Source organism: Lytechinus pictus, chromosome 16, assembly GCF_037042905.1.
Source record: "Lytechinus pictus isolate F3 Inbred chromosome 16, Lp3.0, whole genome shotgun sequence".
In the NCBI taxonomy this organism is placed as follows: domain Eukaryota; kingdom Metazoa; phylum Echinodermata; class Echinoidea; order Temnopleuroida; family Toxopneustidae; genus Lytechinus; species Lytechinus pictus.
The window spans coordinates 23,568,393-23,584,638 of NC_087260.1; the positions used below are offsets into that span (position 1 = coordinate 23,568,393).

At 35.5% G+C, this 16,246-nt stretch overlaps 1 protein-coding gene across 3 annotated transcripts; it reads left to right on the forward strand.

Moving 5' to 3' along the window:
• Positions 1-16,097, forward strand: LOC129279049 (COMM domain-containing protein 2-like). 3 transcript variants are annotated; one of them, XR_010295990.1, is made up of 6 exons: positions 4-153; positions 9,565-9,642; positions 11,429-11,511; positions 12,281-12,454; positions 13,723-15,066; positions 15,801-16,097. XR_010295990.1 is itself a non-coding variant. In XM_064110890.1 (5 exons), exons 1-5 carry the CDS (start codon positions 87-89, stop codon positions 13,921-13,923), a joined length of 603 nt encoding a protein of 200 aa, XP_063966960.1. In that variant the 5' UTR covers positions 1-86; the 3' UTR covers positions 13,924-16,097. The 3 variants fall into 3 exon arrangements, 1 of the variants encoding a protein (XP_063966960.1); XR_010295991.1 differs by having other exon boundaries at positions 13,723-14,774; positions 15,544-16,097; XM_064110890.1 differs by having other exon boundaries at positions 1-153; positions 13,723-16,097.
• Positions 16,098-16,246: the final 149 nt, after the last annotated feature.

A 16,246-nucleotide genomic window follows, 5' to 3' on the forward strand; every position in this document is an offset into this window, starting at 1 on the left:
AATTGAAGACTATACTACGGGGAGGCGCGGCGGATCGTATTTACCTATCTATCTCGACTTTCCTTGGCCGAGACAAATTGACCAAAATGTTGCTGTTTCTTGACGATGAACACAAGGAGCATCTTAGCTTCCTTGCCAATGTGGACAGCAGTGGTAAATATATTAATAAAAACTTAATTGGTTAGAGAAACTACCCCTAATCTAAATCATTAAGACATCTTTGCGCCGGTAGTCTTGAGGAAGAGAATTAATTTCAGTCCCACACACTATTTTTGTTGTTAGTTCAGTATCCGGTACGTCCCTGCGCTGCACATCGGTGCACATCTACAACAGGACATAAATACCCTGTGTAACTGGGAAGCTACATGGCAAATGAGATTTAACACCGATAAGTGTCATGTCATGCACGTCACTCATAAAAAGGAAACCCCTTCTAACCACCTATGATATGAATGGGAAACGACTAAATGTTGTCACAAGTCACAATTACTTAGGTGTCGAGATAAATAGCAAATTAACCTGGTCGGATCATGTTAATACTACCATATTCAAAGCGAATAGGGTTTTAGGCCTCCTTCGAAGAAACTTGTATAGTTGCCCCCGTAATGTAAAAGAAACAGCCTATAAAGTGTTAGTACGTCCAAAGTTGGAGTACTGTGCTTCTGTGTGGGACCCATAGTACACTAACCCAGAGAGCTCCAGCCCGCGTAGCGGGCTGGAGCCCAGACGCTCAGTGTGCAAACGGGCATTAAGGTGAGAGTACCGTGAAGTTTGGTCAAAATAATTTTGATAATACATAATTAAAACAGAAATTAAGCACTTACCACGATTGTATGGATGATAGTCTAACGAGTGGCAGTTTCCTGACATCGAGGCACAGACTGGAACCTCAAAAAACGATCAGTTCTGTCGCGGTAGCTCTCCTCTTTCAGAATTCAACACAAAATGGCCGATCGAGACCGAGGCTAGTATAGCACTAGCGCATATAGACTTTGTCAAATTCGCGCATGCGCCCTACACCCTCTCGAACGGCCATTTTGCTATGAATTTTGAAAGAAGGAGAGCCACCGCGACAGAACTGATCGTTTTTTGAGGTTCCAGTCTGTGCCTCGATGTCAGGAAACTGCCACTCGTTAGACTATCATCCATACAATCGTGGTAAGTGCTTAATTTCTGTTTTAATTATGTATTATCAAAATTATTTTGACCAAACTTCACGGTACTCTCACCTTAATGCCCGTTTGCACACTGAGCGTCTGGGCTCCAGCCCGCTACGCGGGCTGGAGCTCTCTGGGTTAATAGTACACGAAAGACCAGATCAGTAGACTAGAAGCAGTTCAACGAAGAGCAGCTAGATTCGTCTGTAAAGATCACAGGAGAACCAGTAGTGTTTCCCAGATGCTGAAGTCACTTGAATGGAAATCTCTCGAAGATAGAAGAGCCATCTCAAGACTTACACTTTTATATAAATCTGTAAATCACAGTGCTTCAATCAACGTAGGTCGATACTTAACAACTCCCTCTCAAAATTCTGTCAGGACACGGAAATCATCGTCAATCTCTTTCTCCCGACCAACAACATAAAAAAAAGATTGCTTCAAGTACTCCTTCCTTCCGAGGACTATGGCAGAATGGAATCTGCTACCAGTAGACATACGTGAAGCTAAATCGGTCGATGGTTTTAAGACAAGGCTAAACAAAATTCAAATGTCTACTTTCATCCGGGGGGCACACCATTAATTCAAATTCATCACTAGCCACACACGCCTGCAGCAATTATATCCCAATTGAGGAGTTTGCCTGCAGTAACAGGAAGAAGAAGAACTGCAACAGTGCAAGCACTGACTAGATCATAACCTTGTTCACAAGGTTATGATCAAGGGTTCATTACATGCCACTGCGCACAGAAAAATCAAGCCATAGAAGTCGTGTGTTGTGGACCCAAGAAGTGAGATCCCAGCACGCGCGACCCACTAGTTAGAAATCCACTGCCAAACGCGGTTCGTGGTGCGAGGTTAGTACTAATACTAACCTCGCAATACGTGTGAGTGCCTTGTTCATTGAATGAGTGACTATATCTTGATCGGGATCTAGCACTAACATATTAATTTTAAAACAGAAAACAGTTTCCCTTGCCAATTTTTAAAACCAACAATAGCAAGTGTAGTCTCTCACACAGTCACGGGTTAGACGTCACATTGGAGTGATTTATTTGATTTTGAACATCGACCAATCTTTCGACTATTGTAGAATCTTTCAGACTTTATTTCGTATTCCCAAGATCTACTTTCAAATTAAATCTGTTTATGTTTGAAAGAGGGATAATGTACAATAACAATTATATTTTCCAGGTCAATTAGTTATGTTCTCGTCTCCATTTTCCTCTTTTAATCCTCTCTTGTTTTTTCCTCCTACTTTAATTCTTCCTCCTCCTCCTCCTCTTCTTCTTCTCCCTCCTTTTCCTTCTTCTTCTTCTTCCTCTTCTCCTTTTCCTCCTCCTTTTTGTTTCTTCTTTCTTATCCATCACATTGTACTTTTTTTGTTCTGACTTGTTTTTCTTATTACAACTTGTATCCCTCCCTTTATCACCTATAATCTCTTCCAAACGATGTGGTTTATTTTCTAAATGACCATTTTGAAGAAATATTGTTCAGGTTGTTTCCCACCTCCTTGTTTCATTTGAGTATAATGTCAACTTTTTAGATATTTCATATTCACCTGTTTGTATAATTTTCCTTTCCCTGATTCTTCTTACTTTCTTTTTTTATTCCCATTTCTTTTTTCTGTTATATTTCTTCTTTGTTTTTGTTCCTTGTTCTTTCTGAATTTATCCATGCTGATCATTGCCCTTGTGATCTGAATAATTAACGTACAGTATGTATTTTCAACCGTCTTTAATTATTCAATTATTTTTGTAATTGTTTATTTAATGGTGCCATTTTTATTATTGTCAATAATCCAACTGTGATGGTTGCAATGAAATGAATAAATAAATAAGTAAATAAATAAATATTTAGATAAATAAAATGAATAAATAAATAACTAAATAATTGATACTACTCAGTCTCAGAAACTATGAGGTCAAAACATATTTAAGTATTGACCCCGTAGACATGGGTGACAATAGTGCATACAGTAGGCCTATACAGTGCGTATAAAAAAAAGCGGGACAGTTTTGAAGCCTATAAAAAATTTGTTTCAAATTATGATATCTATATTTTGATGTTCTATGCTCTAAAATCTTATCTTTGAAATGCCATTTAAAAAAATTAATTTTGTTCATGCTTGAGTGAACACTGAACGTTTTTGTCGGGGGTTCAAAAAAAGGCTTGCGCCAAAATGTAAGAAATTAGAAATTTGATGATCAGACTTCTTGCTAATCAGCAGACTTCCTCTTAACCTTTTCATTATCTTTGCAATGATTTTCGAAATATGCTGTCAAATTTCATTTACAAATTCATTTATTTACTTAAATCATTTTTTTTCATTTAAACTTCTTTTACCTTTGAATTTCCATCATAAGTAAGAAAAGAAGACTTTTTGTCAACCCGAGCAAGAACATTTGCATTATTAATTGAGAGAACTTGTAATTGTTCAAACCTTTTATTATGTGAAACAAAATTATGTTATGGTACCTTTTATAAAAGACATGCATCCTATTTTTAAGGGTTTATTGATTCCTTGACCAAGTTATGTGCTTGACAGGATAAATAGGAAAGGATTCATGTATTTCAATGGCAATGGGGGTATTGAGTCAATATTTTGAAGGAGCTAGATATGGCAGATTGGGTAAAATGTATTAAAAAGTTGTGAGTGAGCAAAGCGAGCAAACAAAAATTTCCACTTTTTTATTAAAACATCAAATTTTGTGATAGATTTTTGACATAATATTCAGAAAATAAATAATATTTCACTTTCTATCTTTCCTTTTATTTCCTTTCCACTTTTTTCTTGGTCATGTTTTTTTTTATTTGGGGGGAGCATCCCCGAGCCCCGCCCATCTGTATTCCACTGTTTAAAGGCACCATAGCCTTTGTAGCACACAATGAAAGGATTTGAAGAAAAAAAATACACTCTCCCATACCACGGTTGAAAAAAATTGTTTTTGCTTTTTAATAAAGAAGGAATATTCATAGCTAAAAGAGAACATATTAAAAAGAAACAATCAACAGAACAATTCAAGCAAATAAACAGATTTGAAAATAAATTTTGACTGCATAATTCAAAAATTATGGCAAAGAAAATGAAAAGTTTAAGAGGAAGTCTGCTGATTAGCAAAAAGTCTGATCATCATATTTATCAATTTATGCCATTTTGGCGCAAGCCTCATTTTTAACCCTAGACAAAAACATTCCCTGTTCGCTCAAGCATGAACGAAACTATTTTTAAATTGCATCTGAAAGATAAGACTTCAGAGCACCTATTAACACCAAAATATAGACATTATAATTTGAAACAAATATTTTATAGACTTCAAATCTGTCCCGTTTTTTTAATACGCACTGTAGAGGGTGGTGCATTTGTAGAAAGTTGGCACCTGCGATACGCGATAACACACAAATGCACACAATGATGACTGTCTTAGTGTCAGCGGGGTGAATTGTCTTGTGATTTTTTTATCTTTCAGTTATGAACTTTATTGAGTGAAATTCGTTATTTGTTATTGCAGTTTATATTTCACTAATTATATATCTAAGGTACAAATCTTGATTAAATGTTTGTGGTGTTTGAAAGTCTGACTACTCTGGCAGATTTTTTTCAACCTTATTGGGGTCCCGGTGCCCCCTAGAGTGGGTGCAAGTGGATGTATGTCCAATTAGTCACGTAACATACGTAAAGTAATAAGGGTGTCAAAACATTAAAATGCAGAAGAAGGGTACATTGTATCTTTTCGTGTAGCAATACATGATTAACATTAGCCTTGAGTCTGATTTGCAAGGGTATACACTATGGGTCTAGATAAAAAAAATGTCAATATATTGAATGTGGGAATACTTGTTGCTCCAACATTACATGTTTAATCCTTGAGCCGATTTAATAATGAAGTATCCCCAATACTCTGTGCAAGCTGAATGTTAGTCTTGCCTACATGTACTCCTTCAGTAAGTAGCTTGAAAGAACCAGTAGTATGTTAACATCTCTTCTTATGTATCACTCATTTATTAGAACATGTGAATTGAAATAATCTGTTATTTAATTGCCAAAAAAGTCATGATAACTCTACACCGTAAATTTATCTCTTGTACATGTATGTTGCTCTCCAACACCAACAATTTGTTCATATCTTTCCATAGCATTACTTAGCAATGACGTTTCTGAACAAAAACCTGTAGAAATAAAAAAAAAGAATCCTGAGCTTATAGTTATAGGCCTGAATTCCCACAGATTTCAGGCAGGAACGATTTGAACCAAGGTCTGTTCAGACTTTCTGTAAATCCAGATTGGACTTATTGAAGCTCCCGTTCCCAAAGCTAACATTGAAGGATTCTGTCTTTCTATACCCATTGCCATATTTTTAGTTATCAAAATTTTAAACCTGAGCCTCTGGGTCTTCTTCAGTGTTCACTTCATGCAACGTTTGTATCTACAGTACTGTGCATGAACATTATCCAATAGGTCAAGAGAAATTTTTTAAAGATGTCCAAAAATTCAGCACACAGGGGCTACATGTATGTACATATACATACTGAGGACAATGTGAAAGCTAAATGATAGTAGTTGCAGTAAACACTGATTTCGTGAGAAAGTCTGTAAAACCAAGGTTAAATATTACTATATCATCGTGGATCTAGATCTGGTACAGTTACATAAACTGAACTCTGTGAAATCATAAAATCTAAGCTGAAAAACGATCACACTGAAGATCGCCAACACAGATAGACACACGTGGGACAGTATATTATAATTGCTGGAATAAAGACCCAACGGAAGTGCCCAAATCCGCGCTTATTTTGCTTATTTCTCAGCAATTACACAATTTCTTCCAGAATCCTTTGGCACATATTTTTTATTCATACAAACAGACACTTGGGTGGTCATTATATTGGATTCTGTAAAAAGTCATTTTGAGATCGTTACCAAAACTGGCATTTACCTTTAATCATAACCATGTACTTTAGATGAATGAATATAACCTTGTCAGCATAGAGAGCAACTCCGCATTGAGGAATAAAATTCCAAAACCAAGTTGAAATATATAATTTTGTATCTTGGTAATTCCAGAACTTTCCTTTACATCTCACTGTCCTCTCTATCTCTTTTTGTTAAAGGAGTACTCCAGGCTGAAAATAAAATGATTTGAACAGATAAAGTAAAATCAGACAAACAAACAAAAATGAAAATTTCATCAAAATTAGACAACAAATAACAAAGTTATAACATTTTAAAGTTTTGCATTATTTTGGTAAAACAGCTCTATCAATGTCTTCATGATGCCCTTCTAAGTCGTTTACATGAAAGATTTGGACTTGACAACTCAGCCCTGGAATGGTTTCGTTCTTACCTCGCTAATAGAACCCAGTCTGTTTTTGTTAATGGCTCTGAATTGATTGTCAGCTCTTCTAACTTCGGAGTACCTCAAGGGTCCGTCATCGGTCCGATAGCATTTACACTCTTCTCATCTTCATTAGAGGATGTCATCAAACACCATGGAATATCATGTATGACTTATGCAGATGACACTCAAATTTACCTTGTGTTGAAGAAGGAGGACCACGCTGTGGCGCTACAAAGACTCAGTGCATGTTTTACAGACATTAAGAATTGGTCCATACAGAGTGGATTAAAGTTAAATGAAAGTAAAACAGAATGTTTACACTTTGTTAGCAGGCATAGGACTTGTAGTCCGATTGGCGATATTTCTTTTGATGGTACTGATATAGAATGCTCTACGGCTGCTAGAAACCTAGGGGTCATGTTTGATAATAATATGTCTCTAAAGACCCATGTGAACAACGTATGCAGATCTGCCTCGTTTGCATTGCATAAAATCGGTAGCATCCGTCAATTTCTTACAAAAAACACCACCCAGAGGCTTGTTCAGGCACTGGTCATGTCTCGCATTGACTTTTGCAACAGTCTTCTGTATGGTCTACCTGATACACAAATTAACAAACTGCAGAGAATACAAAATTCAGCAGCTAGGCTTATTATTGCTAAACGTCGCTCACGTGAGTCTGTCACTCCACTGCTAAGGGAGCTTCATATGCTAAGGGTTCGTGAACGAATTGATTTTAAGATCCTCTTGCTTACTTTCCAATGTTTGATAAAATCAGCTCCAGTCTATCTTCAACAGTTAATATCAGAATACTCACCCTCCCGCAACTTGCGCTCATGCAAAAAATCACTCTTAGAAGTTCCTGCCATCAACACCCAGTCTTATGGTGCCCGATCTTTTTATTCAGCATCCCCTCAACTTTGGAACAACCTACCTCAGAGCATAAAACAAGCAGACTCAACTGACAAATTCAAATCTATGTTAAAAACTCACCTTTTCGTTAAATAGATCGTCCTTAGCATATGTAGCTTCAACTGTCTACTTTCAACTGTCAACATGTATAATTAATTTTAGCTGGAATTTCTTGTCTTTCTATTTATTTTCCTTAAGCGCTCACAGACATTCTTTGTGATAAGCGCTATCTTATTATTATTATTATTATATCCAATGAACAAGCTGATGATTTCATATCCCCACCCATTCTGTTGTATTTTATTATATGAATTCATATTTTTTTCAAGTTTTGTCCTATTAGAATGAACAATATTGGATTTGCAACTGATTTAATGTGTAAAATAATCATTGCTTCAGCTTACAAACATATTTTGTTTCAAGGGGGACATATCATACACATACTTTTGAAAGTATCAAATATGATTAAAGTTGAATTAAGAAGGGGGTGAGTTTCCATAAATATAGGTTCTACATACAATATATAGTATATATAAGTTGTTCAAACACATAGCATGTCACAATAATCCTCTGCCTTCTCGATATTTTGCTTTGAAAGTCTATGAAATTAGCCACCTGTCAGAGCCCGAGAGACGAGTGTACAGAAAAGTCACTCGGAGTGTGACGTCACCGGGGGGAATTTAGTATAAGAGGTGCCTGAATGTCATACAGAAATGCTATGCAGAGAGAGAAAGATATTTTACTTTTTTTTTTCAAAGCAACTCAAATCAAATAAATAGGACTGATATGTACAAATCTTTACTTTCCCTGTATAAAAAACATTATGAATAACCACCATGAACTCTTCAATCATGATGTAAGATAGCAAACAGTGAGTTATTGAATGATATTTTCACTATTTCTCATTTATTTTATCACGATGTTCAATCAAGTGAGTAGCTGGAAAGTAATTCCGGCGGCTAGCTCAGCGCGCGTTGAACGCATAATACTAGTACACACAACACCCAGGCATTGAGTGTACTGTTATGGTCTGGTATGTCGACTTAGTTCATGGCCGTGCAGCGATCCCCTGGCGTTTTTTCTTCTTTTCTTTTGTCTTTGACTCCACTTTTATATCCTCTGGATCATTTCCACTCATAGCTCATTCCACAGAACAATCTTGAACCAAACGTATAGTATTCTTTCTCGGCCTTCTGAGTTGTTTTCTATATTTAATTACGCTAGGGGTCACCGTCACACATACAAACGCAATTCGGAAGTGAGTTGAAGACAGAAAGATATTAATTAGTATACATCTCTATGGTTGAAGACAACAAGAACGGTACGGTAGCTCGACAGCTAGCTGCGCCGGAGCGGGCGGCCGGTCGGCACAAAGCAATTCCGCAACCAACTGTGTTTTTTTGCAAGAGCCGCGTCACACGCGGATAAATATGTCATAATAACACGTCTGCTACGTTATCGACTGGTGAGAAGATCTCGATCAAATTTCATATTATTCACCTTGAAATTATTCCTTTAGGGTCTATGGTATCATTCTGAGGGAATTCACATATTTGGAATAATAGTACGGCCACAAATATTTTAATCATTTCCTCTTTGCAAGTTCTATGGCTCGCAGATACAACTTCAACTGCAGTTATTCCATAGTAGTACACAAAACGGCACTGCCTTGTTTACTAAACCGGGACCGAATACCCCCCGGTGACGTCACACTCAAAGAACACCCGTCTCGGTAGGCATTGCAGGAGCGAACTCAGGGAAAATGGGTAGGGATAAATCGTTCAAATTCACTATTTTGAAAAAAGAAAATGGGGGGTCGAATCACCTATTAGTGTTTGGGGGGTTGTAAGGTTGCTATTAATGTAAATATCTCAATATTTGGAATCGTCTTCTTAATTCAACTTTAAGATAAAAAAAGGAAAGTGGGGAAATAACTTTATAAGCATACTATTGCATATATTCATTCAATAAATTCATTATCAGATTTTGATGACATTCTCTGTGATTTCCTCGGTGAATTTTGATCCATTTATTTAGATACAATAAAGCCCAGAGTACCCCTTCAACTATCCTGTCTTTTTCCCCTCTCTCTCTCCTCTCTTTGCTTGTATTCTTTAATGTACATTGAATTTTCTTCTTTTTTGTCTTTAAAACAGTTCTCCAGGAATTTTGCAGGATTGCGATTGAGTTTATGAGGAAAGGCATCACACAGAAAGTCTATCAGGGTGCAGCACGTAAGTTATAACTTGTCATCTATCAAATACATCTCGACTTTGTTTGTCTGCCCCCCCCTCCAGACCCCGGGGGGCCAGTCAAATATATTACTGTATACACGCATGACCGAAAACGTGTTTAAAGGGATGTTTTTTCAGTTTTGGACGCGGGCTGCGCGTTCACTCGATAAGGGTATCAAAAACACAGATTTTCAAAAATAAGGGTGGTTTGCAAGACTGGTCAATGGTCAATCATGGGGTCAAATGTATTTAGGGTATTTGTTTTTTTCCAAAGCCTTTTTTGTTTCTAAGACTAGCCAAACTTGTTTAGGGTATGTTTTTTCCTCGGGCTTTTTCCTCCTCGTTTCTGAAAAGTGTTCAGGTTCTTCCTGATTATGGTATTTTAACCCAAACTGCACTGGGGGTATGCAATACCCATGAATATAGTTTTGTCTATATTTAATATATTGTTAGCAAGAAGACAAAACTTTTTTAGGGGTCATATTCTGGCGACAACTTGTTTAGGTTCCAAAATGTGTTAATGAAGATCACGAAAAACTTATTTAGGGGGTTATTTTGCACACAGAGAAAACTTGTTAAGGGGGTTTTTGGAAATAATTTGGCCACACCTGTGTACAGTAATACATTTTGTACATATTGTAATGACATAATGTAATAGGTCACAATTTAAATGGAAATTTGTTGGGGAGAAAGCTTTGTTTTTGATATCTACATGTATTTCTTTTGGGTTGTGGATGATTCTAAATTGATTTTCTTTATTAGCACAGGATTATTATAATAAAATATGATGCAAAATTAACAACATCTCTAGCTCTTTTCTGTATACATATTGAGGTATGTTGGCCTTGGGTTCTGTTTCAGAAAGCTCTTTGTAAGTTAAGAGTGACTTTAAGAATGACTGGTGATCCTTGTGGTAAATGATATTCATCATTAAATGTTCATTGCTGATTATTTAGCTCGTAAGAAAGGTTCACTTCATTCTTAAAGTCGCTCTTAAAGGTCAAGTCCACCCCAGAAAAATGTTGATTTGAATCAATAGAGAAAAATCAAACAAGAATAACGTTGAAAATTTCATCAAAATCGGATGTAAAATAAGAAAGTTATGACATTTTAAAGTTTTGCTTAATTTTCACAAAACAGTTATATGCACAACTCGGCAACACGCAAATGAGGGAGTTGATGATGTCCCTCACTCACTATTTCTTTTGTTTTTTGTTCGAATTATACATTATTTCCATTTTTACAGATTTGACAATAAGTACCAGTTTTACTGAACCATAAAATGTTATAACAATTGTAATTCCCCATGTTCATGAAGGAAGAAAACTTATTTCACCTTCCGATGTGGAGAAAATTAACATATTTCAGATTTCATATAATAGAATACAAAAGAAATAGTGAGTGACGTCATCAGTCCCTTCATTTGCATACCGACTAGGATGTGCATATAACTGTTTTGTGAAATTTAGCAAAACTTAAAAATGTCATAACTTTCCTATTTTACATCCGATTTTGATGAAATTTTTAGTGTTATGCTTCTTGGATTTTTCTCTATTTGTTCAAATCAACTTTTTGTTGGGGTGGACTTGTCCTTTAACTTACAAACAGCTATACTGTGTGAAACACCCACCTGGCTAAACTGTACAGATAAATAAGGGCATAGTGTACTATGTAAAGTCAATTTGGTCCTTTTCAATCCATAAGTCATCATGGTCCATTATTGTGGATCTTGATTTTTGATATCCTAGTAGAATGCCTAATGTTTTTTTTTTTTCACTCCTTGCAGAGAAACTAAACGTAGATGCTGAGACGGTCAAACATGGAGTGGAAGGCCTTATGTACCTCTTAACTGAAAGCGCTAGACTCATGGTAAGAATATGTAATCTCATGGTAAACACAACATTTCAGTTATGGAACATACAGTGGTGCTAAATAATTAGTGAGCCCCACCAAAAAATGCTCTCTATCATGCCGAGTGTCAACAATGTTCGGCATTCCCAGAGAAACAAACTTTATTTAATGTAATATTTAATTAAAGGTCTTACTTCTTAATTAAATATCTAAAACATAGCAGATGTTGAACACTTGAAATATGTTTTCTTTTAGGTGGTGTTCACTAACTTTTTAGCACCACTGTATCCATTAGTTTCCTGGAGTCATACAAATGCAGAATCTTTTGAAGTTATACTGGGTTATTCTATTTTTTAGGGGGAGCATTCAAGAGAGATAATTCAGAATATATTGAGCTATGGTAGATTACATAGAGTTTAACAAAGGGTATAAGAATATTTTTTCATATTATAATTCATCTTTTGACAAGTTGCTGGATTTTTTTGATACCTTATTTTTATTATGTAGTCTTGTAGTTTATTTATTCAAATGACAAATAAATCACTTTATTCAGAAAAAAATTTATGTTACAAATTTGTATGTAGCAAAGGAACCACAGTTTACCTCAAATCATTCCAAAAATTCTCATTCATCAAATATATCACAGTTCTATATCTCATGACTAATCTACATTAGAGGTACCCCTCTAGTGGACTTCAAGGTGATTAAAAGATGCCCACTTTTAAGGTGATTAAAAGAATGTTTGTATATGAAAAACTACAAAATGTGTACCTTTCTTTTTGTGCAGGTGTCTGAACTGGATTTCCAGGATTCTATTGCAATATTAGGTTTCTCTGAAGATTTACGCAAAGATCTGCTAGGTTTATATATTGAGAACCGAGCTGAGATTAGGGGTATTCTAGGAGAGATGGCAATGGACCTCCCACACTATCATAACCTGGAATGGAGACTAGATGTAGAGGTAAGTACTTGTTATTTATGTATATATTTTTCTTTTTTTCTCATTTATGAAGTGCTGTGATACAGTCACTGTGAAGAGTGCTATATAACTACTTATATTGTATTGCATTGTATTGTAAGTACATGTACATTAGAGTACACTCAGCGTAAATCTACCTTCTGTGAATAGAATAATCACCTAACTTGAAGCATTATTTCATACCAGATGGGTGTTTCATAAGCTGTTCATAAGTCGCTCGCGACTTTACGAATGACTGGTGATCCATTTCTTCAGAACTAAGTCAGCACCAATGGAAATTTGGCGTGCATCACTTACTACACGAAAGGATTACCATTCATTCATTAATTCCCTTGTAACCCACTAACTTTATGAAACACCCCCCAGAATATGCAAAACATTACTTATTTACATCTTCTAAGTTGAATTTTACCCACATCGAACAGATTTCTGTTTCCCCAAGAGATGCCACCTAGGCAGACTTTTCTGTATTCATAGTGATGATCAAACTTAGTTATATATATTTTTGAATGATGAATTAAAAAAAAGATATTCAAATATCAAAAATATATTTCATCTCATTTATTTAGTGTGTGGCAAAATAGTAATATTGCTTTGCTATGATAATAAACCCCTAAAAAAAATCCAGCAACTCAAGTTTGAGTGGTAATAAATATCTTAGTGTGCCATCATCATATGAAAAGTGGTATCACTGGAAAGCAAGAATATTCCTCTTTACAATCAAATGTCATTTGTAATGCTAATATTATCATGGAAGGCGCAGACATGATAAATATGCAGCAATGTCAAAAATTGTTTCAAGGATGGACCAAGTTTGAATGATGTTGATGCATTGATGGCTGAAAATCCACACATTGTGTATTCTCATTTGGACAATGAATTGAATGTGTTTGGAATAATGTTGAACCTTGTTATTTCAAAAGTTTTAGGATGTTGAGTTAAAAAAAAAAACGACGAGATGTTAGTTTCAAGCACATTTCATTCATTCAAAAAGCACCCTTTCACTGTTGACACTTCGAAACATTCATTGTCACCCGCCTGCATGGTAACAATTCTATAGAAGTGGAGACTCTTGTTAGGAAACAATGCATTTTGCAACATTCCACTTCTGACTTTTCCCTATATCCAGGGTAACTGCATATTCCATGATTACATAATCACAGTAGATGGCACATCATTGTAAAGAGGAATAATTAGACTTTTTGATAATTTCCATTCTTTTTATCATTTTTATTCCTCCTTGTTTGCAGCTTGCCAGTCGATCCCTTCGACATCAAACCATTCCTACTATCATGATGAAGCTACATACTGAAGACTGTGGAAAGAAAGATATCCAGGTACTACAAACAGACCCAGTCAATCTAGTTCACTTGACTCAAGCACTAGAGGGCGCCCTAGCAGAGGTCAAGACACAGCATTGTAGAAGAATAATCAGAAATATCAATAAGTAGATTACTCAGAGTAGCTAGGATTTTATATGAAAATTTGTATAGAGAATTGATATTAGAATATTTTTATTATTTTTGGAACTTATGAAATGTATGGAAAAAAAAAAGAAACAGAGGATCAGTTGATAAAGTTATACACTGTATGTTCCATTGTTTTGTGTACTATTTAAACTATGATACATTCTTCTGTTTGTGATGTGTGAATAGCCATCAATAGTATAAAGTGATTGTATCATTTCTGTGAAAGCCAAAGACACAATGTAAGTTTGTGCTTATGGGAATTACATAATTAAAGAACGTGTTTATTCAATCTAACAGCTAAAGGGCTATTCCACATATTGTAATATCAAGGTGATTGGAACAAATGTTAACAAGCAGACTGATTAATGTTCAACCAAATCTGATGAAAATGTGAAATCATGCATCTTTTCTCGTTTGGATTATTTTCCAAATCGGTGATGTCAACTGTTCATCTTATCTTTTGTGTTTTATCATATGAAATAATTATTTCATGAAGATATGCTTAATGAATATCCACCATGCATGAAAATAAGTTCAGGTGATTTTACATATTTTATTCAATGAATGTACGTTTCAAATTCTTTCTGCGTAATTTGAAATATTTGTTATATCACAAATTCTCGTATAAGAGACAATATCAGTTCAATCATACATACTTTACCATTTTTTTTATCGGTACAAACTTCAATTGCAATGATTTTCATCGAATTTTATGTAAAATTTCACAGTACTGTTCTGCATCTTTTAAGATCAGAATGATTCCATGTTGAAAAGCCCTTGTGATATTGTGATTATCATCGTCACCACCACCATTTCTCACTGTCATCATCATTGTCATCACCACCATCACCTATTTTCATCATCCATAAGTGGGCACGCAGTGGTCGAGTGGTTCTGACTTGCCTTTCAAACAGAGGGTCGTGGGTTCGAATCCTAGCCATGCGTGTTTTCCTTCAGCAAGAAATTTATGATGGTAGCTCGAGCTAAAGCCAGGGTGATAATAGCAGCGCTTTGTATCCTCAGGCAAAAAGCGCTTTATAAATCCAGCTATCCTTATTATCATCGTTGACACCATCATCACATTGTCTTTAAAATTGAGTTGGTATCCCTTTATCACTGATATAAGCCTATGTACCCCAGACCCATGTTGGGAGTTACTGTTATCTTTCCTGTTTAAAGTAGGTTCATTGCAGATTCCCATGTGGCCGTCAGATGGTAAAACGGTCTAACTCGATAAATTTGACTTTTTGATGTAAATTCACTTTCCTTGTAATGTGAGGGCGCTCTTTCCAATGGTGCTATCGAGAAAATTCCATCATGTCTTGATTTAGAGATAATTTTCCGCTATCTTGGTACTATTTTGTATTTTTCCTTCAGATTTGATGGTAAAATGGTCCATCTTTGAGTTAGCCCATTGTCGGTAATATCGTTTGGAGGTAAAAAAACATAAACCTTGAATCATCGCTGTCAGATGGTAAAATGGTCTATCTTCAAGTTAGACCAGTTTACTGCCACGTCAGATGGTAAAATGGTCTATCTCGAAAATCGCTGAAGAATGTGTGCATTGGGGTAAGATGGTAAAATGGTCTACCTAGAAGATAGACCATTTTACCATCTTATGATGTGTAGTACGAGTGTATACATGTGTTGTGGTTAAAACGGTCTATCTACAAAAGTCTACAAAAATCTCATTTATTTCATAATTAAAACCCCGAAATTAGCTAAAATTCATCAGTTACTAGTGTTTATTGTGCTTCTTCTTTTCCCATTGGTAAAAATGCATTATTTCTGTCTCATAAAAAAGCTCAAACCTCTGAACTTTAAAATCCTTTTTCTCAGAACAGCGATTTTTTAGATAGACCGTTTTACCATCTGACGGCCGCATTGTTAAGGTCCTTTTGTGCAAGTCCTGTAGGGAATGTTTAAACTTGCATATAATTTATACAGATTTCATGGTGTATGGACACTTGATTTGTGTGTAAAAACTGAACAATATATCATTTCGTTATTCTCTAAATCAGATGAGAAAATATTTTGTTCACCCTGATTATAAAATGGATGATAAAAATGAAACGGTTGGTTTTGATTATTAGTTGGAATGGTACACACCATGGGTTGTTTGAATAATTAAAATAAATTTTGAATGATTTTAAATAGCCATTGCCTAAATCTAGTGTTTAATTGTTTCTACCATGATATCTGCATAAACTATGGTGTTTACTAGTACTTACTAGTACCCAGCCTTTGTATCAATTCAGCCTTTTCTTGTTCACACATTTTCCCCCTCATTCTTGAATATGGTATT